Here is a 27,734-nt window from a genome sequence, read left to right on the forward strand (position 1 = left end):
TCATCCACAGATCCCCCATAATAGTGTCATCCACAGATCCCCCATAACAGTGTAATCCACAGATCCCCCATAATAGTGTCATCCACAGATACCCCCATAACAGTGCATCATCCATAGATCTCACCATATCAGTGTGTGATCCACAGATCCCCCATAACAATGCATCAGCCAAAGATAATAGTGTCATCCACAGACCACCATTAGTTCAAAACCCACAAAAATCACACCTTTTGGTTAAAAAAAAAATCTTCTTATTTTCCTCCTCAAAAACCTAGGTACGTCTTATCATCAGGTGCATCTTATAAAGCGAAAAATACGGCAAATGGTAAAAAATATAAATCTGAAGGTGTCGGCCCCTTACAAAGTTATGAGAGGGGAGTTGCAGACAGCGATGAGGAGAAAGCAAAGCTGTGAAATATTTTTTTCTCCAATGTATTCACTGAGGAAAATAAACTGTCAGAGGAAATGCAGAATGCAAAAATAAATTCCCCTTTTAATAGTGACCTGTTTGACCCAGAAAGAATTACAGTCGCGTCTTAAAAAAAATTTAAATAGACAAATCCCTGAGACAAGATGGCCTACACCCCTGTATCCTAAGAATTAAGGGATGTCGTAGATAGACCTTTATTTCTAATATTTAATGACTCTATATTGACAGGGAGCGCTCTAAAGATTGTTTAGCATTTTATTATATGTTATTCAAAAAGGGGTCAAAAACTGAGCCCGGGAACTATAACCCGGTAAGTCTAACATCGGTCGTGGATAAACTGTTTGCAGGTTTTCTAAGAGATGATATCTTGGAGTACCCAATGAAGCAATGAAAATAATCAAATAATGCCATAACAGCATGGCTTCATGAGGGATCGGTCATGTCAAACTAATTTAATAATTTTCTAGGAGGAGGTAAGTTCTAGACTTGACCTGAGTAAGTCAATGGATGTCGTATATCTGGACTTCTCTAAAGCATATGATACTGTACCGCATAACAGGTTAGTACATAAAATTAGAATGATTGGACTGGGAGAAAACGTCTGTATGTGGGTAAGTAACTGGCTCAATGATAGAAAACAGAGGGTGGTTATTAACGGTACACACTCAGATTGGGTCACTGTCACTAGTGGAGTACCTCAGGGGTCAGTATTGGGCCCTATTCTCTTAATATATTTATTCATGATCTTGTAGAAGGCTTGCACAGTAAAATATCAATTTTTGCAGATGACACTAAACTGTGTAAAGTAATTAAGATGGAAGAGGACAGTATACTGTACATATATACTACAGAGGACAGTATACTGTATATATACTATAGAGGACAGTATATTGTATATTACTACAGAGGACAGTATACTGTATGTATATATACTATAGAAGACAGTATTTTGTATATTACTACAGTGGACAGTATATTGTATATTACTACAGAGGACAGTATACTGTATGTATATATACTACAGAGGACAGTATACTGTATGTATATATACTATAGAGGACAGTATTTTTTATATATATTACAGAGAACAGGATACTGCTACAGAGGGATCTGGATAGATTGGAGATTTGGGCAGATAAGTGGCAGATGAGGTTTAAAGGGCTTCTGTCACCCCACTAAACTCTTTTTTTTGGGTGGGTACTTATATTCCCTATACTGCGATATATCTATACATTATGTTATTAATCATTTTCGTTCTGTAGATAAGGCAAAAAAACATATTTTTATAATATGTTAATTACCTGTCTACCAGCAGATAGGGCGTCTACTTGCTGGTAGCAGCTGCAAAAAAACGCCCGCTCCTCCTGTTGATTGACAGGGCCAGCCGCGATCTCCTCCTCCGGCTGGCCCTGTCTGCATTTCAAAAATCGCGCGCCTGTCTTGATTCAGTGCAGGCGCTCTGAGAGAAGGAGGCTCGCCTCCTCAGCACCCTGATGACGTCACCGAAAGAGAAGACGTCATCAGCGTCTCCCTTGTGTGGATTAATGATGGTAGATTTAAAACTATAGATGCTATGTTAGGGTTGCTAGTATGGAGGGGTAAACCATCAAGATTAAGATGGTAGATTGCCAAATGGAACAAAGATATGAAGGATAAGGCATCCTTAGCTTTAGGATCTATTTTCTGGCATCCCAGTTGAAATATTTAATTTATTTTTTGTACAGGATTTAGAGGATTTATTCTTGAATACAATTAGTGGAGGCTGGCTTTTGTAAACAGCCATTCCTTTAAATAGATATACAGTATTTAAGATGGCCCACAAGACTTGGAATTGGTTGAGGAAGAGGGGAGGGATAACAGGCTGTATACCCACGGTACCATTATGTGAAACTTTTCTAAAAGTTAAAGGTAACGCAGAAATGAAAAAATCTGGACAATGAGGGGGCTCTTCTTTCTTTCTCAATTATATAATAAACTCGACCAGTTAATAACATTCAATGATGTAAAAAGGTTTGGTCTTGGACTGAAGCAAAATTTGTGTAATTAATGAGAATTGGAGCAACCCTAGTGTCCTGATGCAGACTTGTCCTCTGTTGCATGAGATTGTAGAGATTAATACTGCTAGAGGAGCTACTTCTAAGTTAGACAGAGAGTTGACATGGCGGGAGGGTCATCTCCCTCAAAGAAAAATATGGCAAACAGGGTTTTTTGCTATCTGAGGAGGATTGGTCGAAGTTATGGTGGTTACCAATCAAATGTCTGTCAAACATTGATCATAGAATGATTCAGTGTAAGTTTTGCATAGGTTACATTCAACCCTGAAAAGATTGATGGTAATGAAGTTGAGGGACACAGATAATTGTCCTTAGTGCAATCAGGGGGGGCAGACTGTATCCACCTTTGCTGGCGTTGCCCCAAGCTCGTGAGAAACTGGCAAGATATATTAAGTTATATACAAGTAAAGTCTGGAATGAGTAGTCCATTGTATGTATTACACCATATATTAGGTGACTTAATAGGTGTTGAGCAACATTTTTGTGATAGTGTGTATACTATAAGTTAATGTTTGTTGTGCGAATGACGATTGCCAGACAATGGTTCGGAAATAAGGTGCCAACCCTTACTATGTGGTGGAATAAAGTAATTCATTATATGGTGATGGAAAGCAGAACCTATACATCCAAAAATAGGTATGCGGCCTGGTTCGATATATGGTTATGGTGGATAAATACTCTGGAGTTAGACTAGAAGAAAGTAATCAAGTTAATATACAGTTACATTGAAATTGATGGAGAACTCCCCTCACTGATGGATTAATAGGGTGGTATAGGGAGGTGGGCAGGAGTGGGTTTACTTTTTAAAATAGGTATATTTATATGTGCTATAATAGTTTTTTTTTTCTCTTGAAAATAATAGAAAGACTAAAAAATAATAATCAATGACACTGCCTACGGTGGATGCTCCTCCTCGAAGCACCCAGCAAAAGGAGTAAGCTATAGTTGTCAAGTATTCCCTTGTGACATCAGCATAAGCATCTACTCTAAGATAAATATCTAGGGGATGACATCTCTACTGACAAATATGGTGAGCTCTTCGTTGGGCCTGAATAGGTATCAAGCATCTCTGATGGGCTGCCATTGCCTGACCTTGAAACAACACATGTGCCCTGCTGAGGTGGTGCACTGCACGACAGATTTACATTGCTCATATACAGGGAGTGCAGAATTATTAGGCAAATGAGTATTTTGACCACATCATCCTCTTTATGCATGTTGTCTTACTCCAAGCTGTATAGGCTCGAAAGCCTACTACCAATTAAGCATGATGTGCATCTCTGTAATGAGAAGGGGTGTGGTCTAATGACATCAACACCCTATATCAGGTGTGCATAATTATTAGGCAACTTCCTTTCCTTTGGCAAAATGGGTCAAAAGAAGGACTTGACAGGCTCAGAAAAGTCAAAAATAGTGAGATATCTTGCAGAGGGATGCAGCACTCTTAAAATTGCAAAGCTTCTGAAGCGTGATCATCGAACAATCAAGCGTTTCATTCAAAATAGTCAACAGGGTCGCAAGAAGCGTGTGGAAAAACCAAGGCGCAAAATAACTGCCCATGAACTGAGAAAAGTCAAGCGTGCAGCTGCCAAGATGCCACTTGCCACCAGTTTGGCCATATTTCAGAGCTGCAACATCACTGGAGTGCCCAAAAGCACAAGGTGTGCAATACTCAGAGACATGGCCAAGGTAAGAAAGGCTGAAAGACGACCACCACTGAACAACACACACAAGCTGAAACGTCAAGACTGGGCCAAGAAATATCTCAAGACTGATTTTTATAAGGTTTTATGGACTGATGAAATGAGAGTGAGTCTTGATGGGCCAGATGGATGGGCCCGTGGCTGGATTGGTAAAGGGCAGAGAGCTCCATTCCGACTCAGACGCCAGCAAGGTGGAGGTGGAGTACTGGTTTGGGCTGGCATCATCAAAGATGAGCTTGTGGGGCCTTTTCGGGTTGAGGATGGAGTCAAGCTCAACTCCCAGTCCTACTGCCAGTTTCTGGAAGACACCTTCTTCAAGCAGTGGTACAGGAAGAAGTCTGCATCCTTCAAGAAAAACATGATTTTCATGCAGGACAATGCTCCATCACACGCGTCCAAGTACTCCACAGCGTGGCTGGCAAGAAAGGGTATAAAAGAAGAAAATCTAATGACATGGCCTCCTTGTTCACCTGATCTGAACCCCATTGAGAACCTGTGGTCCATCATCAAATGTGAGATTTCCAAGGAGGGAAAACAGTACACCTCTCTGAACAGTGTCTGGGAGGCTGTGGTTGCTGCTGCACGCAATGTTGATGGTGAACAGATCAAAACACTGACAGAATCCATGGATGGCAGGCTTTTGAGTGTCCTTGCAAAGAAAGGTGGCTATATTGGTCACTGATTTGTTTTTGTTTTGTTTTGAATGTCAGAAATGTATATTTGTGAATGTTGAGATGTTATATTGGTTTCACTGGTAAAAATAAATAATTGAAATGGGTATATATTTGTTTTTTGTTAAGTTGCCTAATAATTATGCACAGTAATAGTCACCTGCACACACAGATATCCCCCTAAAATAGCTAAAACTAAAAACAAACTAAAAACTACTTCCAAAAATATTCAGCTTTGATATTAATGAGTTTTTTGGGTTCATTGAGAACATGGTTGTTGTTCAATAATAAAATTAATCCTCAAAAATACAACTTGCCTAATAATTCTGCACTCCCTGTAGATGCTCTAGTATATGCAAAGTAGGATTCCAATGAGTTGTAATGTTGCAGATCAAGCTGTGTAATGGCAGATCGTTCTGTTGCTGCAAGTCCAGGAGGGAGTTCCTTGCCACATAAGGAAGGCTTATATGCGCAGACAGTCTCCTGGATATTGCCAGCACCCTATGCAAAACTGTGAATTTTTTCAAAAAACATTGCATGACTATATCTATCATGTGTGCCATGCAACAAGCATGTGTTATTTTCCCCAAAATGCAGTGAAGTCACACTGTTCCTGCCATTGACCACCTTGCCCAATTGAGGTTGGAACAGAGACACTCAATAAGATGTTTGCTGCACTTTAGCAAGTGATCGGCTATGTAGCTACTCTCGTCCAGGCCAATCAGCTCTAGCACAGCATGGCAACGCTTCCCTTTACAGATTTGATAGGTGGGAGTAGGAGCCATGCTCTTACCTGCTTCTATTGTTGATGGAAGGATGCCCATGGAGGAGGATTTGGAGGAGGTTGATAAGCGCCTGAGGTGGGAAACAGAACAACACAAAGATGGAGGTGTCTTTAAGACCTGGACTTGTTGATGCAGTGCTGGATCGCCATTGTCGTGAAAGATATTGACCCAGTGAGCCGGGTGTCCAATGTGGTGTGCAGCTTGCCGAGAATTGCAAGAAGCGGACCCCATTCTGAACCACAAAGAGTACAAAGCAGGAATGTTATTATTATTTTTTTTACTTTTCTCACACTCCTTGCTAGCATATATTAATTGCTTAATCCACTATTAGTCACTGTCTATAAGCTCATGTATGTAATTAATTTAGCTTTATTTCATGAATTATTTGACTACTAAAGGTTAAGATTTATGATAATAGGGTGAGAAATTGAATTTAGTTTGAAGTAATTGTATATTCTGAACATATATAAAGAAGAAAAGAAAAGAAATGAATCGCACATCCAACTACTATTCTTTGATCTAATCCCTTCTACTTTTGAATAAAACAGCACTAAATAGTGTATGTTTACCGCCCCCTGTGCTACATGATAAATGAGGCATTAGTGTACATTTTGATCAAAAGGCATAAGCCTGCTCACCACGCCAAGGTTGCCTCTACGAGTGGGTCCTACTCTAAAACACTGTGGCGCCAATCTGGCATGCGGCGAGACCCAGCAGTCAAACAGCACCCCTGCTGCCTGACTATGCCATACCTAGCACTGGGCCCCGCCAGAAAAACAGCACAGTGGCCCCCGTACAGTACCGCACCATGTGAACTGATAGAATGGGGGGTTCATTTAACCCTTGTGCAAAATACCTTGCTAATTAAAATCACCTGGCCGAATGGAAGGAGTGCTGAACCAGGGACAGAAGCTCTGTACATGCTAAATGAGGCATTAGTGTACTGTGGTGTTTTTCTGGCGGGTTAGTGGGGCCCAGTGCTAGGTATGAGATGCAGGGGTGCTGTTTGACTGCTGGGTTCCACTGCCTGCCTGATTGGTGCCACAGCGTTGGTGGTCGCCGTGCAGCGCCACACCAATTTCAGAGTAGGACCCACTCATAGAGGCAACCTTGGTGCGGTGAGTGGGCTTATGCCTTTTGATCAAAATGTACACTAATGCCTCATCCTTAATAATGTGGTGCCTATCGGATGCCAGGGACAGCTGTGGCCTGCTGCTACAGCTGCTACTACTAGTCAGATGGCTGGTGCTGCTACTACCCACATTCCAACTCTCAGATAATAAGGCCTGGGTCTTTTGTTTTGTACTTATAATCATACGACACATAAGTAAGCCTGTGAATGCCAACTCACATTTTGGTGCACAGATTATTAAATAGTACTAGCAAAATGGAGTGTTTTTTTTTTTTTTATAATTTAAAGACAAACGGAGAAACAGTTAAATGTCCCTCACCTTCTACAAACACATTGGACACTGGTACTGACAATTTACTTTGTTAATAATGCAAATTGTGCTATAAATATTTTGAAGTATTCTGGCTGTTGCTATAATGCGTTCACTAACACAGGAAACGGAATGCAGTTTTCACAGTAAAATGTGTTTTAACTATATATTCTGTGGCAGTAATGCATTCAATAACACTGATATAAAAATGCTAATTTTGCAGTGAATGGATTTGAACTACAGGTTTGTTACCGTAACAAGTTCATTAACATTGGTTTAGCAATGCAATTCATGCAGTAAAATATCTTTGAACTACATAGTCTTTCGCAGTAGTGCATTAACTAACAATTCAAGTTTTGCAGTGAAACTTGAATTGCACATTCGTTGCAGTAAGGCTCCTTTCACACGAGCGAGTTTTCTGCGCGGGTGTAAGGCGTGACGTGAACGCATAGCACCCGCACTGAATCCTGACCCATTCATTTTAATGGGCCTGTGTACATCAGTGTTTTTTTTCCACGCATCAGTTCTGCGTTGCATGAAAAACGCAGCATGTTCTACAGTATATTCTGCCTTTTTCCTGAAGCCCTGGCCCCACAGAAGTCAATTGAGCTTCAGTGAAAAACACATTGCATCCGCAAGCAAGTGCGGATGCAATGCTTTTTTTTTACTAATGGTTGCTAGGAGATGTTGTTTGTAAACCTTTCTTTTTTTTTTATCACACGTGTGAAAAACGCATCAAAATGCATTGCACCCGCACGAAAAAAAACAGAACAACTAAACGCAATCGCAAAACAAAACTGACTGATCTTGGTTGCAAAATGGTGCGAGTTTCACTGAACGCATCCTCAACACATCCGGAGCCAATCTGTCACGCTCGTGTAAAAGAGGCTACCCATTTTCTTGCAATAATTTGCAATGTGTTTAATAACACAGGTTTAAAAATGGCATTACTGCCTTTACTGTAACTACCCTTTATCTTTCACTATTATATAGTGCTTTTAGTAATGCAGATATAATAATTGGGTAACTGCATATTGATTTTGCTGTAACTACCTGTTATCCAAGTACAGTATTTAGTAATATGTTTTGTTTTTTTTTTGAAAACACATAAGCAACTGCTCATCGACATTTGCAGCTGTTGAAGTGCTGGAAATAAACATTTTTTTCTAAAGCTCTCTGTTCATATATGAAAAAAATGAGTTTCTTTCACTTGCAGGATATTTTTGTGAGTTGTGAGTGATTAGTCCCTCACTCCTTCACTCTTCTTATATGCTTTGCCTGATCAAAGTCCCTAAAACGTATCTAATTATAACTCATATTCTTCATGTATTCTCTTTATAGTGTACCTATCACAACATTACTGGCTCGTATCTGTAATACTTTTTGTCGGCCACTGAAAATAAAAATCCTTCCATCCTCCATCTTCTTCTTCCCTCATGATTGTTATGACCAACAATCACAGTAATTTTTAAGTTAAATAATTGTTTTTTGTTTTGTTTTGTTTTTAGGCATAGGAACACAGTTTAGCTCTGTGATAATGCCTGTGGTTGGCGGAGTACTTTTTCTGTTGCTGCTAATAGTGATTGGAGCTTTACTAATCATCTACTTCAGAAAGTAAGTCTGGTGCCAATGTTTTTTTTCCCCATCTAAACATATACATGCAACCAGGGCTGTAGATGGGGGTGGTTTGGCAAGGGTTTGTTTTATATAAGGTTAGAGACACAACTTTTATCTTAGTCAAGGTTGAAGCAACGTCTACAGTATGACTCACAGCAAAATCAACTTCCTTCTAACCTTGTTAATTTGGTCCAGATATTTACCAAAATGTGTCTCTTCCCTACAGTTTTTCAACAATCTAGAAAGCTGAGGGATGAGAAATTTTATGTTTGGAGAGCTACCATGGCCGTCAACGCAAAAGGGGGAAAAAATGTGGTCAATTCTAGTGATGAGCGGGAGGTGCCATATTCGATTTTGTGATATTTCGCGAATATTTGATTAAATATTCGTCTTATATACGTCGAAATCAAATATTCGTCATTATGCTATTTATTGCGAATAATATGCGATTTAATTAATCGCGTATTGCGATTTTGTGTATTTTACGAATATTCGCCATATATTCTTGTTTTAGAATATGACAACTATTATAAAAAACAAAGTTATAGCAATATAGCGAATATTCCTAAAATACACATATAGACTGCGATTTCACTAATGTACTGCTATAATCTTTTTTTTGTCAATTTTTTTTGTCTATTTCTGAATCAGAAAGAGACAAAAAAATTAGACAAAAAAAAAGATTATAGCGCTACATTAGTGGAATTTCAGTCTATATGTGTAATTTACGAATATTCGCTATGTTGCTAAATATTCGTCTTACAATATGACGAATATTCCAAAAAACTAATATATAGCACTATATCACATATATTCATTTTTTAGAATATTCATTTTTTCCCCCCAATTAGTACAGTTATTTCCCTTCTGCATACTCCTCCCCGACAAGCGTCCTCGTCACCATGGGAACGCCTGGTGGTTAGAATATACCATCGGATCTGAGTTTTCACGATCTAACTCAGATCCAATGGTATATTCTAACCACCAGGCATTCCCATGGTGATGGGGACGCTTGAAGTTAGAATATACTGCCAGGGCGCTGTGATCCACGCAATTAACCCCCTGTGCGCCCTCCCCCCAGTATTAAAATAAGTGGTGGCCAGTGCGCCCCCCCTCCCCAGTATTAAAATAATTGGTGGTCAGTGCGCCCTAACCCCCCCTCCCCCTAGTATTAAAATAATTGGTGGCAGTGGCCACAGGGTCCCCCTCCACCCCTGGAAGTGGCCACAGGGTCCCCCTTCCCCCCGTCATTGGTGGCAGCAGGCGGTTCCGATCGAGTCCCAGTGTAATGGCCGGGCTTTGATCGGTTACCATGGCAGCCAGGACGCTACTGAAGTCCTGGCTGCCATGGTTAGTTAATCACTCAGCAGCATTTACTTACCTGCGGGGCTCTCCTCCTTCTGAGAACTCACAGGTCTATGTGGCGCATTGCTGAAGGGATATGCGGCGCATAGACCTGTGAGTTCTCAGAAGGAGGAGAGCCCCTTAGGTAAGTAAATGCTGCTGAGTGAAACTTCCTGCTTCCACCAATGACGGGGGGCATTAAGGGGGACCCTGTGGCCACTGCCACCAATGATTTTAATACTGGGGGGAGGGGGGGTTAGGGCGCACTGGCACCAATTATTTTAATACTGGGGAGGGGGGGCGCACTGGCCACCAATTATTTTAATACTGGGGAGGTGGGGGGAAGGGCGCACAGGGCACTGTTATTTGTGCAATTAACCCGCACCTGAGGGGTTAATTGCGTGGGTCACAGCGCCCTGGCGGTATATTCTAACTTCAAGCATCCCCTTCACCATCGGAATGCCTGGTAGTTAGAATATACCATCGGATCTGAGTTCGATTGTGAAAACTCAGATCCGATGGTATATTCTAACCTCCAGGCGTTCCCATGGTGACAGGGACGCTTGTTGGGGAGGAGTATGCCGAAGGGCAATAACTGTACTAATTGGGGAAAAAATAAGAATATTCTATAAAACCAATATATGTGATATAGTGCTATATATTAGTTTTTTAGAATATTCGTCATTTTTTACCATCTAAACTCTTTATTCCTCCCTGCTTCTTGCTGGTGGGCCAATGAGTCATTGGCCCACAAGAATATTAAGCAGGAAGGAATCATGTGTTCAGATGGAGAAAATGACGAATATTCGATATAACGAATATATAGCACTATATTCGCAATATTCGCTAATTATCAAAGTTGCAATATTCGCAATTAATATTCGCTATGCGAATATTCACGCTCAACACTAGTCAATTCATCCTGTAATTAATTTGCAGAGTAAACGTTTCTAAAAAATCCCAGAAATCAAAGCAATGGAGATTGATTGCCCTGATTTATCAAAACTGGGCTGTTCTGCGATGATCTTGATGGGCCATGTGCAGCCAGAGCACAGCAACCTGTGTGCCGGACTGCGATCTATGCCAGATCGTAGCTAATCTGGCCCAGTTTTCAGTCATTATTTAGAAAAGTTTCTGCCATATGACTGTGTTTACATGTGCTTTTTCTGATTCAGTTCAAATGCAATAGTTTTAATGTGTAATTTTTATTACTCATATTCCTCTTCAGAAAAAGAAAAAAATATGTTAATAAGAACCAGAAGGACGTGGGTATAAATGATACAGAAGCTATATACTGCAGTCCTGAATGTGTCATACCTGTAAGTGCACATGATCAGTATATAAACCATTCTATAGCTTTATTTTATGAGCTGCCATAAGAAGTGGAGGTAGATGTTTCATGGTTTTGTAGCTCAGATAAGTTGATTAGACTCTTCAATCATATACAGTTACTGATTAGAAATGAACGAATCGAAGCTGACGAAGTGGAATTCGATCCGAATTTCAGGAAAAATTTGATTCGCACCGAAGCCAAATTTTCTTGCGCTTTGTGGTAACGAATTGATTTTTTTCTTAAAATGGCTGCTGCACATGTGAGGACATGGAGAAAGGAACTCTGGTAAGGCAGGATCACCCACATTGACATGCATGCAGCCAATCAGCAGAAGTGCTAAAATGACAGCCCTTTTTGTCGTATATTAGGGGCAAAACTAAAATATATTTGCCGGTCAGCGGTGCTGTTATCTGTTCTAAAGCCATTTTTGCTGTGTATTAGTGGCAAAACCAAAATACATTTGCCGATTAGCGGTGCAGTTACTGTATATGTTTTACAGCCCTTTGTGGCGTGTATTACCGTAAAAAAAATAATATATATAATTGCCGGTCAGCGGTGTAGCTATCTGTTTTAAAGCCCCATTTTTGCCGTGTATTAGTGAAAACCCAAAAATATATTTGCTGCTCAGCTGTGCTGTTATGTTTTACAGCCATTTTTGCCGTGTAGTAGTGAAAACCCCAAAATATATTTGCCGTTCAGCGGTGCTGTTATCTATTCTAAAGCCATTTTTGCTGTGTATTAATGGCAAAACCAAAATACATTTGCCGTTTAGCGATGCAGTTACCGAATATGTTTTAAAGACTTTTCTGGCGTGTTTTACCATAAAAAGATTTTTTTTTTTGTGAAACAGGCTTTTGTTGGGAAAATTGATGGGTTATTGTACACTGTATTCTGTATGAACCGAATTCCATCACCCTTTCATTGGTGAAATTTTTTATGTAGACCAGGATTTTTTTTAGGAAAATTGATGCGTGATTGTAGACCTCCTTTTGCTGTATGGACCAAATTACGTTGTTGTAGGTCCTGCAGTAAACATAATGAAGACCCTGATGACAACACACCAGCAGACTTTGCCTTTACCATCTATTCACAATTAAATCAAGCAGCTTCAGTAAGTTGAAAATATTCATGTGTTTTTATCTGCTCCGTTGGCATTCGATCTCCACAGCACACAAGACATGACAGGAGAGCCTCTGTTTTGGAGTTCAAGTCCAGTTTCTTAAGATCAGGAGTTCCATCAGAATTGTGAGGAACTTTCACGGAAGGTGTACAGAAAACTAGAAGACACAAAATGAAGATCCGACTGACTGGATCCAAAACTAAGGAACAAAGGGAGAGCCCTGTAACAGACCTGGCTCTCTCCCTAACTGCTCAGCCTATGCAAAAATCTCAATGGTAGGTGATTGCATATCCTCGTTCCTCGACTGTATAACACCTGAACACCCTATAATAGTGAGGGGACACGACCACCGGCTCCCTACACTTGATACGGAGGGAGTCAGGGTCACCTGGCATCCAGCAAACAGGAAAACACAAATGAATGAACAAAACTTATCTGTAGAAGACTCAGTAGTAGCATCCAGCATTCACACACTCCAGGAAGTTGTATAAACCGCAAAGTGATGCAGTATGGGAAGGGATTTAAAGGGGTGCAATCAGTGCAACTACATGACAGCTGAGAGAGGCTAACGAGATGAGAAAACGAAAGCAAAACAAAAGGAACCTCAAGGAGGAGGTTCTGAAGAACGTCTGTCAGAGCTTCTCAGATGTCTGGTGGTGACAGTACCCCTCCTTCTACGAGTGGACTCCGGACACTCAGAGCCCACCTTCCCCAATGAACGAGGTACTGGAGATAACCGCGGACAACACGAGAATCCACAATCCTAGAGACCTGAAATTCAAGATTACCATCAACCACAATCGGAGGAGGAGGCAAAGACGAGGGTACAATGGGTTGGACATAAGGTTTTAATAAGGACTCATGAAAAACATTATGGATCTTCCAAGTCTGAGGAAGATCAAGACGGTAGGCAACAGGATTGATGATGGATAAGATTTTGTAAGGCCTAATAAACTTAGGACCCAACTTCCAGGAGGGAACCTTCAATTTGATATTCTTAGTAGACAACCACACCAGATCACCAACATTCAGGTCCGGACCAGGCACACATCTCTTATCCGCCACACGCTTATATCTCTCACTCATGCTCTTTAGATTATCCTAAATCTTTTGCCAAATAGATGACCAAGACGAGGAGAATCTGTCCTCATCAGGTAAACCAGAAGACCCCTCTCCAGAGAATGTCCCAAACTGCGGATGAAACCCATATGTACCAAAAAATGGTGACTTATCAGAGGACTTCTGACGACGGTTATCAGCAAGGGACAAAAAAAGAACACCAATCCTCCTGTTTCTCCGCCACAAAACAGCGCAGATATTTCTCCAGATTCTGATTGACGCGCTCTGTCTGGCCATTCGACTGCGGGTGGAAAGCAGAAGAGAATGACAACCGAACCCCCAAGCGAGAACAGAAAGCCTTCCAGAATCTTGAAACAAACTGCGTGCCCCTATCAGAGACTATGTCTGAAGGAATACCATGCAATTTGACAATGTGATCAATAAATGCCTGCGCCAGCGTCTTAGCATTGGGCAAGCCAGGAAAAGGAATGAAATGCACCATTTTGCTAAAACGGTCCACCACCACCAGAATCACAGTCTTCCCCGAGGAACGAGGCAGGTCCGTAATGAAGTCCATGGACAGATGTGTCCAAGCACAGGAAGGAATGGGTAACGGAAGGAGAGGACCTGATGGCCGTGAATGAGGGACTTAGGCACGAGCGCAGGTCTCACAGGCTGCCAAAAAACCGTCAACCGACTTACGAAGCGCCGGCCACCAGAATCTCCGAGCGATGAGATCCACTGTGGCTCTTGCCCCCGGGTGCCCAGCAAGGACAGTATCATGGTGCTCCTTAAAAATCTTGTGTCTTAAAGCGAGAGGCACAAACAACCTCCCAGGAGGACAAAGATCAGGAGCCTCTGACTGGGCTACCTGAACCTCTGCCTCCAATTCAGGATAAAGAGCAGAGACCACCACACCTTCAGCCAAAATGGGACCCGGGTCTTCAAAATTCCCACCTCCCGGAAAACAACATGACAGGGCATCCGCCTTCACATTCTTAACCCCAGGGCGGAACGTGACAACAAAATTAAACCTTGAAAAGAACAAAGACCATCTGGCCTGTCTCGGGTTCAGACGCTTGGCTGACTCCAAGTAGACCAGATTCTTATGGTCAGTAAACACGGTAATAGGGTGTCTGGCTCCCTCTAGCTAATGGCGCCATTCCTCAAAAGCTAACTTGATGGCCATCAACTCCCTATCTCCCACATCGTAATTTCTCTCTGCAGAGGAGAGTTTCTTCGAGAAAAAGGCACACGGTCGCCATTTGGCAGGAGAGGGACCGTGAGACAAGACCGCACCCACACCCACCTCAGAAGCATCCACCTCAACTATGAAGGACAGAGAAATATCAGGTTGTACCAAGATGGGAGCGGAAGCAAAACTCTCCTTGATATTAGAAAAGGTCAATACGAACGGCCCGAGACATGGCAGAATCCAAGGAGGTAGGTCTCTCATGAAAGGCAAATGCATCTTTCAATCCCTCTGAAAGAGCATGGCAAAATTGACTTCGGAGTGCAGCATCATTCCAACCAGTATCAGCTGCCCATCTCCGAAATTCTGAACAGTATATCTCTGCGGACTGTTTACCCTGGCATAAAAGACGTAGTCTAGACTTAGCCAGAGCAATACGATCCGGATCATCATATATCTGACCCAGGGCTAAATAAAATTCATTCACTGAACAGAGGGGCCTTGCCCCCACCGGCAGCAAAAAGGCCCAGTAGTTATCCCTGAGCAGCGAGATGATGATCCCCACCCTCTGCTCCTCATCACCAGAGGGATGGGGAAGTAGGCGAAAATGGAGTTTGCAAGCCTCTCTAAAACAAACAAAATTCTCACTACCCCCGGAGAACGTACGGATCTTAGGCTCAGAACAAACTCAATGAACGCAAGCTGAACCAGTCACCTGAAACTGAGAAACAGTTTTACGGAGATCTGCTACCTCCAATGAAAGACCCTGCATGTGTTCAGTCAAAAGTGAAAGCGGATCCATGCTTGAGACGGTTTTGGCGGTTTATAATGTCACGGAAGGTGTACAGAAAACTAGAAGACACAAAATAAAGATCCGACTGACTGGATCCAAAATTAAGGAACCTAAGAGAGAGCCCTGTAACAGACCTGGCTCTCTCCCTAACTGCTCAGCCTATGCAAAAATCTCAATGGTAGATGATCGCATATCCTCGTTCCTCGACTGTATAACACCTGAACAACCTATAATAGTGAGTGGACACGACCACCGGCTCCCTACACTTGATACGGAGGGAGTCAGGGTCACCTGGGATCCAGCAAACAGGAAAACAAAAATGAATGAACAAAACTTATCTGTAGAAGACTCAGTAGTAGCATCCAGCATGCACACACTCCAGGAAGTTGTATAAACCGCAAAGTGATGTAGTATGGGAAGGGATTTAAAGGGATGCAATCAGTGCAACTACATGGCAGCTGAGAGAGGCTAACGAGATGAGAAAACGAAAGCAAAACAAAAGGAACCTCAAGGAGGAGGTTCTGAAGAACGTCTGTCAGAGCTTCTCAGATGTCTGGTGGTGACAGGAACATTCTTGCTCCCTGTGCAAAGCCATAACAAAAGGACTCCGTAGGCATATACATCAGAGGAAGTTGAAGCCATGGGTTGTCTACAGTGGTACATGCTTCTTGCTCTGAAGAAAGCTGGAAAGGTTCATCCCGAACTTCCAGCTGGGAGACAGGGCCATAGCAAAGACCTTCTGGGGTATCACATAGGCCACAGGCAGGGAGGCATCTCTCATGTGGAGTAGGCAACCCTGGGATGAGCGACTCTGGCTGAGGACGTTCTCAGAAGCGGAGCACAGCGTCTGCCGACTCTTGCAGACAGCACAATTTTCTTGTTGCAGCTGGGTCATCCGGCAATACTTCCGGTGTTGAGGGCGAATATTCGAATCGTGAATTTTAATCGCAAATATCACCACTTCAAAAAGTCATGAATATTAAGAATATAGTGCTATATATTCGTATTCACAAATAGTGTTGATCGCGAATATTCTAATCACAAATTTATTGTGAATATCAGCACTTAGCAACATCCCTAACAACCAATAGAAAAGTTGCCTAGCCCTTAGTGTTGATCACGAATATTCTAATCACGATTTTTTTATTGCGAATTAATTACAATGTTGATTTTCGCAATCAAGTAAATAATGACTGGAGATCAAGAAGTGTCGAATTTGCAAATTTATGCGAATATTCAGCCACAAATTAGCGAAATATTGTAAATTCGAATATTGCCTATGCCGCTCATCACTACTGACAACGGGTCTAGAGGTTTCTCGAGGCATATTAACGCTACAGCAAATGGACCCTGAAGGGACTACATGGGGGGTGTATTCTACGGTGTCCCCCTTATAGAGGCTGTGGCAGGCCTGAGGAAGGTATTGGCACTTCACAGAGCGCCTGTTACCATACATCTCCTGCCTGATCTTGTCATCTTGGATGAAGCCAGATGCCCTCTCAACTGAGAACCACACCACGCTCCCGGTCCTCCTCTCAAAAATTGGGTCCCTGGGCTGGGGCGATCCCATACCCTAACTGCCCCGTCCTCAATAGCTTTCCGATATTGCCATATATTTCCTGCATGGGCCTTAATCTCTCTGGGGACCATGGGATTTTGTCCTTCAAAAGAGCCATGCTTCCTGGGCGGCAGAGTGGTGACTCCAACTGTCTTCACCGCGCCAGTCGCCACGGGGAATTCCACCTCTTTACCTTTCAGGAGCCGCTGCACTTGGATCTCTTCGGGTGCTGCCTGCATCTTGGGCACTCCATCACCCCAACACATTGCCTCCTATGTACAAGAATATAAGTACTATAATACTGCTCTTATGTACAAGAATATAACTACTATAGGGGGCGGAGTCTGAACTTGGAGCCGAATGGCTGAGTGTTGCTGAGCTCCTCTCCCTGGCAGCTATTATAAGCCCTTTTATTAGCTATTTACACTGTGCAAATAGGGAAATCAGGCAAGGATCGTCACTCTGAGACACCAGAGCCAACTGGGGCCCGTTCCAGACAACCGGAGATGGATAAATATCTCAAGAAACAGTCCAGGACCCCGGCTGCTGAAGCGTCCAAGATGGCGCGGCAGCTCTCTGAAGCAGAAGAAGGCTCTGAGGCGGGAAGCGCCTCCAATGTTTCCGATCGCAGACCATTGCGGAAAAGCTCCTCACTCTCCAAAGCAGTCCTCAGAGATATCCTGGAGTCTGCTCTTACGCCTATTAAGAAGGACTTGGAGGAGATAAAAGGAGACCTGCGACATATTGGAAATCGCGTGGAGTCCCTGGAGCTAGCACAGGAATACAGTAGTGAGCCAAGGAAGGGGACTGGTGGGTAGAGATACCCCTCAGATCTCGCCTATTTGGAATATACCCTTTTGAGCGCCAATAGTGGTTGATTGTTACTGGTTGGTATTTGGGCTTTGTGTTGGTGTGAGGAGCAAGTTTTTTGGATGTAGGGGTGTGTATATATGTCTCGAGCTGTGAGATAAAAGCACATATAAGTTTACGCATATATAAACGCGTATAAAAACCTGCAAAAAAAGGTCAAAAGATTGTATCTATATAAAAAGTCTAAAACATTTTTACACGGGTAGGATTACTGCAAACTGTCTCAGGTGCTTAAGAGACTGTGTTCTGCAGCATCGTGCGCTGTATGGTATGGTACAGTAAGTAAATCAATGGGTTAAAAATCTGTGTCAAAGTATGCCATTATACATATATTTATAATATATATAATAAACAATATTTAAAATGTAGTAACGTGGGTTCAGTTACTCACTTCACGAGGGGGGCGGTTTACCAGGATAAGCATAAAACACCTGTAAACCAAGTACCCCCCCAGCCTGTATATATATATATGTGCACGTGTGTATATGTATATGCACACACAAGAATCAAGGAAACAACGACACAAATAGAACAAACTAATTCCACATTTATTTATTTATTACCACATTTTAATACATATGTCTTTGACCGCCTAACCCGAACCCAACCCCCACCCCCCCCTTACCCCAAGAAATATAATCCCACCATCAGTACCTTTTTCAAGTGATACAATACCCTGTCCTCATCTTATATGTTTTTTCCTCATCTTACATATTTTTAATGGTTTATTATCTATTATGTAATATTATTTCCATATGATATATGTTATGTATTTTACATATTTTTTACTATTTATTTGAGATATATAATAACATTTAATCCCTCTTACTACCATCTGAATAGAACCGGCCCTACATATCTACAAATTATTATACACCCTAATAAATATAACCCCCCCCCCCTTCTCCTTTTCAATACCACTGACACTCACCATACAATAGCCCCACATGTTTCCACCCTCAACCACATAAAAAGAGCCAGATTCTATAGGATTTTTACACTTGGCATACCACACTTTGCCATTAGAAAAGACCTCTCTTATCCCTTTTTTAATTTAACCCCCACACGAATTCTAACCCAAAAGTCCAACCGATTCACCCCAGAGTATTAACCGATGAAGGCAGCAAATCACACGGGTGCTTCTCTTCAAAGGTCTTTATTTGCATATGTAGGTAATCCCGGCTCAACGCGTTTCGGGACAGGCACGTCCCTTCATCAGGAGCAATATTGTCCATGTCTATATTCCTGGGTATATATACCCTTAATGTCTTGTTTAATTGTTTGTTAAAATGGCCCCTAATTGGCAAAAGGGCGCCAAAAGATGAAAAAATGGCGCCAAGATAACTTTGGGGGACCTCCCATGTGTGGGAGAAGGCGTTTTTCAGCCTATCCGTTCAATCGGCCGAAAGTGAGGGTGACCGGCTGCGCTTATGCGCATGACCGGAAGTGGGTGCGTTCCACGCTGGAGCGCATCGGAACGTCCGGTCTAGTCAGTGGTTTTCTTCTTCTTCTATTTCGTGCGCTGCGCATGTCCGGAAGTTCGGCCTTGCGTTCCAAGATGGAACGCATGTTCTGCTTCCGGTATTTGCGATCATTCTGGTCCCAAGTCTTTTGCTGTTAAGGCTACATGGGAGCGTTTGTTTTTTATTTTTTAAGAGGATACTTAGTGTATTTAGTGGGGTGGGCTTATACCTGGGGTGAATCGGTTGGACTTTTGGGTTAGAATTCGTGTGGGGGTTAAATTAAAAAAGGGATAAGAGAGGTCTTTTCTAATGGCAAAGTGTGGTATGCCAAGTGTAAAAATCCTATAGAATCTGGCTCTTTTTATGTGGTTGAGGGTGGAAACATGTGGGGCTATTGTATGGTGAGTGTCAGTGGTATTGAAAAGGAGAAGGGGGGGGGTTATATTTATTAGGGTGTATAATAATTTGTAGATATGTAGGGCCGGTTCTATTCAGATGGTAGTAAGAGGGATTAAATGTTATTATATATCTCAAATAAATAGTAAAAAATATGTAAAATACATAACATATATCATATGGAAATAATATTACATAATAGATAATAAACCATTAAAAATATGTAAGATGAGGAAAAAACATATAAGATGAGGACAGGGTATTGTATCACTTGAAAAAGGTACTGATGGTGGGATTATATTTCTTGGGGTAAGGGGGGGGTGGGGGTTGGGTTCGGGTTAGGCGGTCAAAGACATATGTATTAAAATGTGGTAATAAATAAATAAATGTGGAATTAGTTTGTTCTATTTGTGTCGTTGTTTCCTTGATTCTTGTGTGTGCATATACATATACACACGTGCACATATATATATATACAGGCTGGGGGGGTACTTGGTTTACAGGTGTTTTATGCTTATCCTGGTAAACCGCCCCCCTCGTGAAGTGAGTAACTGAACCCACGTTACTACATTTTAAATATTGTTTATTATATATATTATAAATATATGTATAATGGCATACTTTGACACAGATTTTTAACCCATTGATTTACTTACTGTACCATACCATACAGCGCACGATGCTGCAGAACACAGTCTCTTAAGCACCTGAGACAGTTTGCAGTAATCCTACCCGTGTAAAAATGTTTTAGACTTTTTATATAGATACAATCTTTTGACCTTTTTTTGCAGGTTTTTATACGCGTTTATATATGCGTAAACTTATATGTGCTTTTATCTCACAGCTCGAGACATATATACACACCCCTACATCCAAAAAACTTGCTCCTCACACCAACACAAAGCCCAAATACCAACCAGTAACAATCAACCACTATTGGCGCTCAAAAGGGTATATTCCAAATAGGCGAGATCTGAGGGGTATCTCTACCCACCAGTCCCCTTCCTTGGCTCACTACTGTATTCCCTACAGGCAGACATCTTGTCGACCTGACTATACCCGGAGCAGCCTTTAGTTTTCAACACCCAACCTTCTCTCCATTTCCACTCCTATAAACCCGAGGCGCCTCAAGTCTTTCAGATCTAGTGGAACCCCTTTCCAACAGATCGGTCTGACCCTCACACTTTCTTTCTCTCTTTCTTATACCCACTATGGATCGTTTGAGGACACAACCCCCAACGACCAGAGGAAAAGAGGCTGACACGGGATGGAGCTACCTAAGAGACGACATCCGAAACATCATACCAAGAATCAAAAAAGAAGTATCCCTACTACTAACCCAAAATGACTTCAAAACTATCAGAAATTTAGAGACGAACCCATGGAACACACAAGCCACCCAACACCCAACAGAAACGAACAATCACTCCCACAACACCATCCTCAACGACACAAAAAATTACATCCATAACGAAATAGACCATTTTTTTCTAAGGATCTATCTGGCCCTTAACCTCATCCCCAGAGGATTAAGACTATCACTCAAACCTACATTTCCCAATGACCACATTTTTAACACAGACTGGCTACACATTAGTGACAACTGCTCTCAATCACTCATGAAGATCCTTATAGCCAAACGGAGAAACACAAGTATAAACCTCACTACCAATCTGAACTATCACCTTAAATATAACAGAATCAACCCCAACACAAGCCCACCCCTAAACTATCAAAAAGAACCCCTAAGAATATACGAATACAACCTTGTACGGTCCAAATGCACCAAACTTCTCAGAGACCTCAGAGACTATAGTAACGACCTAATAAGAACCTGGGAAAGGAAATACCACAAAAGAGCTCCTACACACCATATCCTCCCAGAAAGAAAGTCCCCTCACGATTTTTTCCCCCCAACAACTAGGCAGAACCTCAAACCCACGAGATTCAACTACAATACAGATACGAAAGAGAAACAAAAAACCTATGCCGAGGCAGTAAGTGGACGGGATAGAAAATACCCAACACAAAATACCAAGCGGGACAAATACAATAGACCGCCTGACCCACCCGAACCATTTCCAACTATCCCAAGCCTCATCAACAGAAGAGCACGACAACAACAACAAAAAAATCTCCCCCTACTCAACACCCCAAACAACCTAACCCCACCACACGAATACAACCCGGATATATCAATTTACACCACACCTCAAGCATTCTACAGACAAGGATCCATCACCCAGCCACACTGTATAGAAAAAACCACACAACCCAAATGCACAGCTATACATTGCTCGCCAAATACCGCCCCTCTTAGTTTCCAAAACCAAGAATCAGCAGATATAGACAATGACTCAATACACCCACTATCTCCACTTAACATCACCACATACTCAGTCAGCTCATCCTACCCAAGCCCAGACCAACATTTTTTAGACCTACCCCCCACTCTAACAGAAAGTCCTCTCCTAGAGCAACTATCCACGCTCAACAAGACAGGACCAACAGGGGGGTCTCCTTCCCTAACATTACCACCGCCCCGCCTCAACCTATCAAGCACACAAATTCTAAATACACTGATCTCCACACCAGGCCCAACACAACCTACCCAATCCAAAACACAGGAACCACTAAAAATTACCAACTTCTACAGCCCCATCTCGAACCCCAAAAAAAGACCAAACCCCGCCACAGAGGATGTAGAGGTGGCAGGAAACAACCTACAAACAAACAAAAAACACAGACCAAAAACCCAATCACGGTAAAATCAGTTTCTGACACACTAAGAGAAAAGGGTATTTTCAACATCTCGGGATATAACTTAAAAGTAACAGAAATAGAACTCCTAAGTAAAGGCCTATCATTTTGCCCCACCAATAAACCAGACCTCTTCGAACTTTTCGTAGATCTTAACCAATTCATTAGAAGACTTACCTTGCAACGCCATTTTAGTATTAAAAATCACATAACAAACACGACCAAAAGTCAAACTAACGATAGTCCAAACGACGCAATCGCCTCCACATCAACAGCACCAAACACAATATATAATGAGACACAAACACTAGAACCGATCATCACTATCAAACCACCACTAAAAAATAAATCCAGCTACTATCCCCTAGAAAGCCGGGGCCCACATCTAGAAAGCTATTACAACATGGTTCTAGATGACCTCAAACATGCATTTTCACTCACCACACACCCCCAACATAAAGGTAAAGACTCCACAAGATCAGACATCTCGAAACCAATAATAACAAAAAAAGCGGATAACCTCACCAATGACCAGAAAAAAGCCCTAAAGAACCTAAAAGATAATCCTAACATCGTCATAAAAAGTGCAGATAAAGGAGGGGGAATAGTGATCCTCAGCACAGACCAATACGAGAAAGAGGCCCAAAGAATTTTATCAGATACCAATTACTATAAACAGATCACTGACGACCCCACTAAAGAATATAAAACCCAACTTCACGACCTAATAGATTACGGCACATCGCAAGGAATCCTGAACAAAAAAGAACAAAAATACCTCAAAGTGTCCCATCCAGCTACTGCCCGATTTTATTACCTCCCCAAAATCCACAAATCCCTATCAGACCCACCGGGTAGACCAATCATCTCGGGCATAGATTCTCTCACCTCGAACCTGTCATAATACATCGACGGCATACTTCAGAGATATGTCATCATGCTTCCATCCTACCTTAGAGACTCGGCACACCTCATTCAGAGCCTAGAGGAAGTCAAGTGGCAAGACAACTACATCTGGGCCACACTCGATGTAACATCACTATACAGTAACATCATACATTCACTAGGTCTTAACGCTACAAGTAGATATTTAGACAATGATACAATCATGACACCAACCCAAAAAGAATTCATTTTGAAATCCATAGAATTCATACTTAACCACAACCATTTTACATACAAAGACAATTTCTACATCCAAACCAAGGGTACAGCCATGGGTACCAAATTCGCACCCTCATATGCAAATCTATTCATGGGGGCCTTCGAGGACCAACACGGCCTACTCAAACACCCCAACATCAAATTTTACAAGAGGTACATCGATGATATCATCTTCATCTGGCAAGGTAATAATAACGACCTCAAAACATTTGTACAGACCCTCAACCAAAACAATTGGAACATCAAACTCACACTCGAATCAGACCCAACTAACGCAGTTTTCTTAGACCTTCACCTCAATAGCCAAAACAGCACTATCCTCACCAGCACACATTTTAAAAATGTAGACGCCAACAGCTTCCTTGATTTCAACAGTTGCCACTACCATAAATGGAAAACCAATATACCCTTCAGCCAGATGAAAAGAATAAGACGCAACTGCACAAACACAGATACCATGAAAACACAAATAGAAACCCTTAGCCAAAGATTCCTACAAAAAAATTATCCCCCACAACTCATAAAAAATTCGAAAAAGAAAATCTTCCAAATAGATCAGAAAGCAAGCCTTCAGCCAAGAAAAAAAGCAAATAAAGAAACCCCCTTCATACCAGGACTAATAACAAGGTATAACAAAAACCATCAGACAATCAGACAGATCTTAACAAAACATTGGTCAGTACTACTTAAAGACCCCATTTTAGGTAAAGAAATCCCAAAAACACCAAAACTCACCTTTCGAAGAGCAAAAACCCTTAAAAACATCCTAGCCCCATCATGCCCAAACAAACACAATCAAAAAACGACGAAACAAACAAAAATCCACAAACAAACATCAGAATTCAAGGGTTCCTCAAAATGCGGCGTAAAAAAATGCAAATGCTGCAAAATGATCAAAACAGCAAACAGGGAAATAGACATCCCACACCCCATAAACAAGATCGTATTCCTACAACAAATGACCTGTGCTAGTAGAAATGTCATTTACCTACTCCAATGCCCCTGCAACATCTATTACGTTGGCCGCACGACACAAACCCTGAGAGAACGAATGAATGAACACAGATCAAACATAAAGAGGAAAATCACGACACACAGCGTTTCACGCCACTTTACACTAGTACACGAAGGCAACCCCCTCGATCTAAAAGTTATCCCCCTAGAACAAACCACTTCCTATCAACAACTCTGTAGAAAAGAAATGTTCTGGATCTTTAAACTCAACACCCTCACCCCATTTGGACTCAACGAAGCACTTGAACACACCAACTATTAAATCATCAAGTACCACTAATCATCAACTTCCACTAATCATCAACTACCGCACCCAATACAACCACCCGTCACTACTCAATTAACATGTACATTTGACCTTTTAAACCACTAGAAAGACCAAAACCAAAACATCCAAGCACTTTCCCTAAGAAAAAACCTGAAAAAGAATATATAAACACAAAACACATAAGAAGTTCTTCAAAAAAACGGTTTTGACCAAGAACGATGAAAGCAAATTATATATGGAGAGGATGCGCGCGTGTCCATACGAGTGTATGTGTATATATATGTGTATATATATATATGTGCACGTGTGTATATGTATATGCACACACAAGAATCAAGGAAACAACGACACAAATAGAACAAACTAATTCCACATTTATTTATTTATTACCACATTTTAATACATATGTCTTTGACCGCCTAACCCGAACCCAACCCCCCCCCCCCCTTACCCCAAGAAATATAATCCCACCATCAGTACCTTTTTCAAGTGATACAATACCCTGTCCTCATCTTATATGTTTTTTCCTCATCTTACATATTTTTAATGGTTTATTATCTATTATGTAATATTATTTCCATATGATATATGTTATGTATTTTACATATTTTTTACTATTTATTTGAGATATATAATAACATTTAATCCCTCTTACTACCATCTGAATAGAACCGGCCCTACATATCTACAAATTATTATACACCCTAATAAATATAAACCCCCCCCCCCCCTTCTCCTTTTCAATACCATTGACACTCACCATACAATAGCCCCACATGTTTCCACCCTCAACCACATAAAAAGAGCCAGATTCTATAGGATTTTTACACTTGGCATACCACACTTTGCCATTAGAAAAGACCTCTCTTATCCCTTTTTTAATTTAACCCCCACACGAATTCTAACCCAAAAGTCCAACCGATTCACCCCAGGTATAAGCCCACCCCACTAAATACACTAAGTATCCTCTTAAAAAATAAAAAACAAACGCTCGCATGTAGCCTTAACAGCAAAAGACTTGGGACCAGAATGATCGCAAATACCGGAAGCAGAACATGCGTTCCAGCTTGGAACGCAAGGCCGAACTTCCGGACATGCGCAGCGCACGAAATAGAAGAAGAAGAAAACCACTGACTAGACCGGACGTTCCGATGCGCTCCAGCGTGGAACGCACCCACTTCCGGTCATGCGCATTAGCGCAGCCGGTCACCCTCACTTTCGGCCGATTGAACGGATAGGCTGAAAAACGCCTTCTCCCACACATGGGCGGTCCCCCAAAGTTATCTTGGCGCCATTTTTTCATCTTTTGGCGCCCTTTTGCCAATTAGGGGCCATTTTAACAAACAATTAAACAAGACATTAAGGGTATATATACCCAGGAATATAGACATGGACAATATTGCTCCTGATGAAGGGACGTGCCTGTCCCGAAACGCGTTGAGCCGGATTTACCTACATATGCAAATAAAGACCTTTGAAGAGAAGCACCCGTGTGATTTGCTGCCTTCATCGGTTAATACTCTAGAAGCGATCCAGGCTGGGGGGGTACTTGGTTTACAGGTGTTTTATGCTTATCCTGGTAAACCGCCCCCCTCGTGAAGTGAGTAACTGAACCCACGTTACTACATTTTAAATATTGTTTATTATATATATTATAAATATATGTATAATGGCATACTTGGACACAGATTTTTAACCCATTGATTTACTTACTGTACCATACCATACAGCGCACGATGCTGCAGAACACAGTCTCTTAAGCACCTGAGACAGTTTGCAGTAATCCTACCCGTGTAAAAATGTTTTAGACTTTTTATATAGATACAATCTTTTGACCTTTTTTTGCAGGTTTTTATACGCGTTTATATATGCGTAAACTTATATGTGCTTTTATCTCACAGCTCGAGACATATATACACACCCCTACATCCAAAAAACTTGCTCCTCACACCAACACAAAGCCCAAATACCAACCAGTAACAATCAACCACTATTGGCGCTCAAAAGGGTATATTCCAAATAGGCGAGATCTGAGGGGTATCTCTACCCACCAGTCCCCTTCCTTGGCTCACTACTGTATTCCCTACAGGCAGACATCTTGTCGACCTGACTATACCCGGAGCAGCCTTTAGTTTTCAACACCCAACCTTCTCTCCATTTCCACTCCTATAAACCCGAGGCGCCTCAAGTCTTTCAGATCTAGTGGAACCCCTTTCCAACAGATCGGTCTGACCCTCACACTTTCTTTCTCTCTTTCTTATACCCGCTAGCACAGGAAGCCATCCTGGTGCATGAGCGTAAGACGAGCGCAGCCCTGCAGACCCACAGAGACTTGCTAAACGACGTGCTGTCGCGCATAGAAGACCAAGAGAACCGGAGCCGGAGGCGAAATATTCGCATCTGCGGCCTACCCGAAAATATCGCAGTTGAAAAGCTTCACTCAGCAGCATGCAAAATTTTCTCCTCCCTGCTGGGGACTGAAAGAGCGGCTCCAATTGTGATTGAGCGCATTCACAGGGCTTTGAGGCCCAAACCGAAACCTGGTGAGCCGCCGCGGGATGTAGTATGCTGCATCCTCAGCTATGTGGACACTGCTGCACTGCTTAAGGCGGGAAGGGAGGCAGATCACATCATGTATGGTGAAACCCCAGTCCCTATTCTTTCAAGATCTGGCCCCCTCCACCATAGCCAAGAGGCG

The 27,734-nt window shown here is 41.9% G+C and overlaps 1 protein-coding gene across 1 annotated transcript in view; it reads left to right on the plus strand.

Annotated features, from left to right (window-relative positions):
- Nucleotides 1–27,734, plus strand: part of LOC122932356 (sialic acid-binding Ig-like lectin 14) — a 150,846-nt gene that overhangs the window by 112,096 nt on the left and 11,016 nt on the right. Inside the window, exons 7-8 of the mRNA XM_044286725.1 lie at nucleotides 8,594–8,699; nucleotides 11,275–11,365. Coding sequence (XP_044142660.1) covers nucleotides 8,594–8,699; nucleotides 11,275–11,365 — 197 coding nt within the window. The remainder of the gene's footprint in view (nucleotides 1–8,593; nucleotides 8,700–11,274; nucleotides 11,366–27,734) is intronic.

Source organism: Bufo gargarizans, chromosome 1 (genome assembly GCF_014858855.1).
Source record: "Bufo gargarizans isolate SCDJY-AF-19 chromosome 1, ASM1485885v1, whole genome shotgun sequence".
In the NCBI taxonomy this organism is placed as follows: domain Eukaryota; kingdom Metazoa; phylum Chordata; class Amphibia; order Anura; family Bufonidae; genus Bufo; species Bufo gargarizans.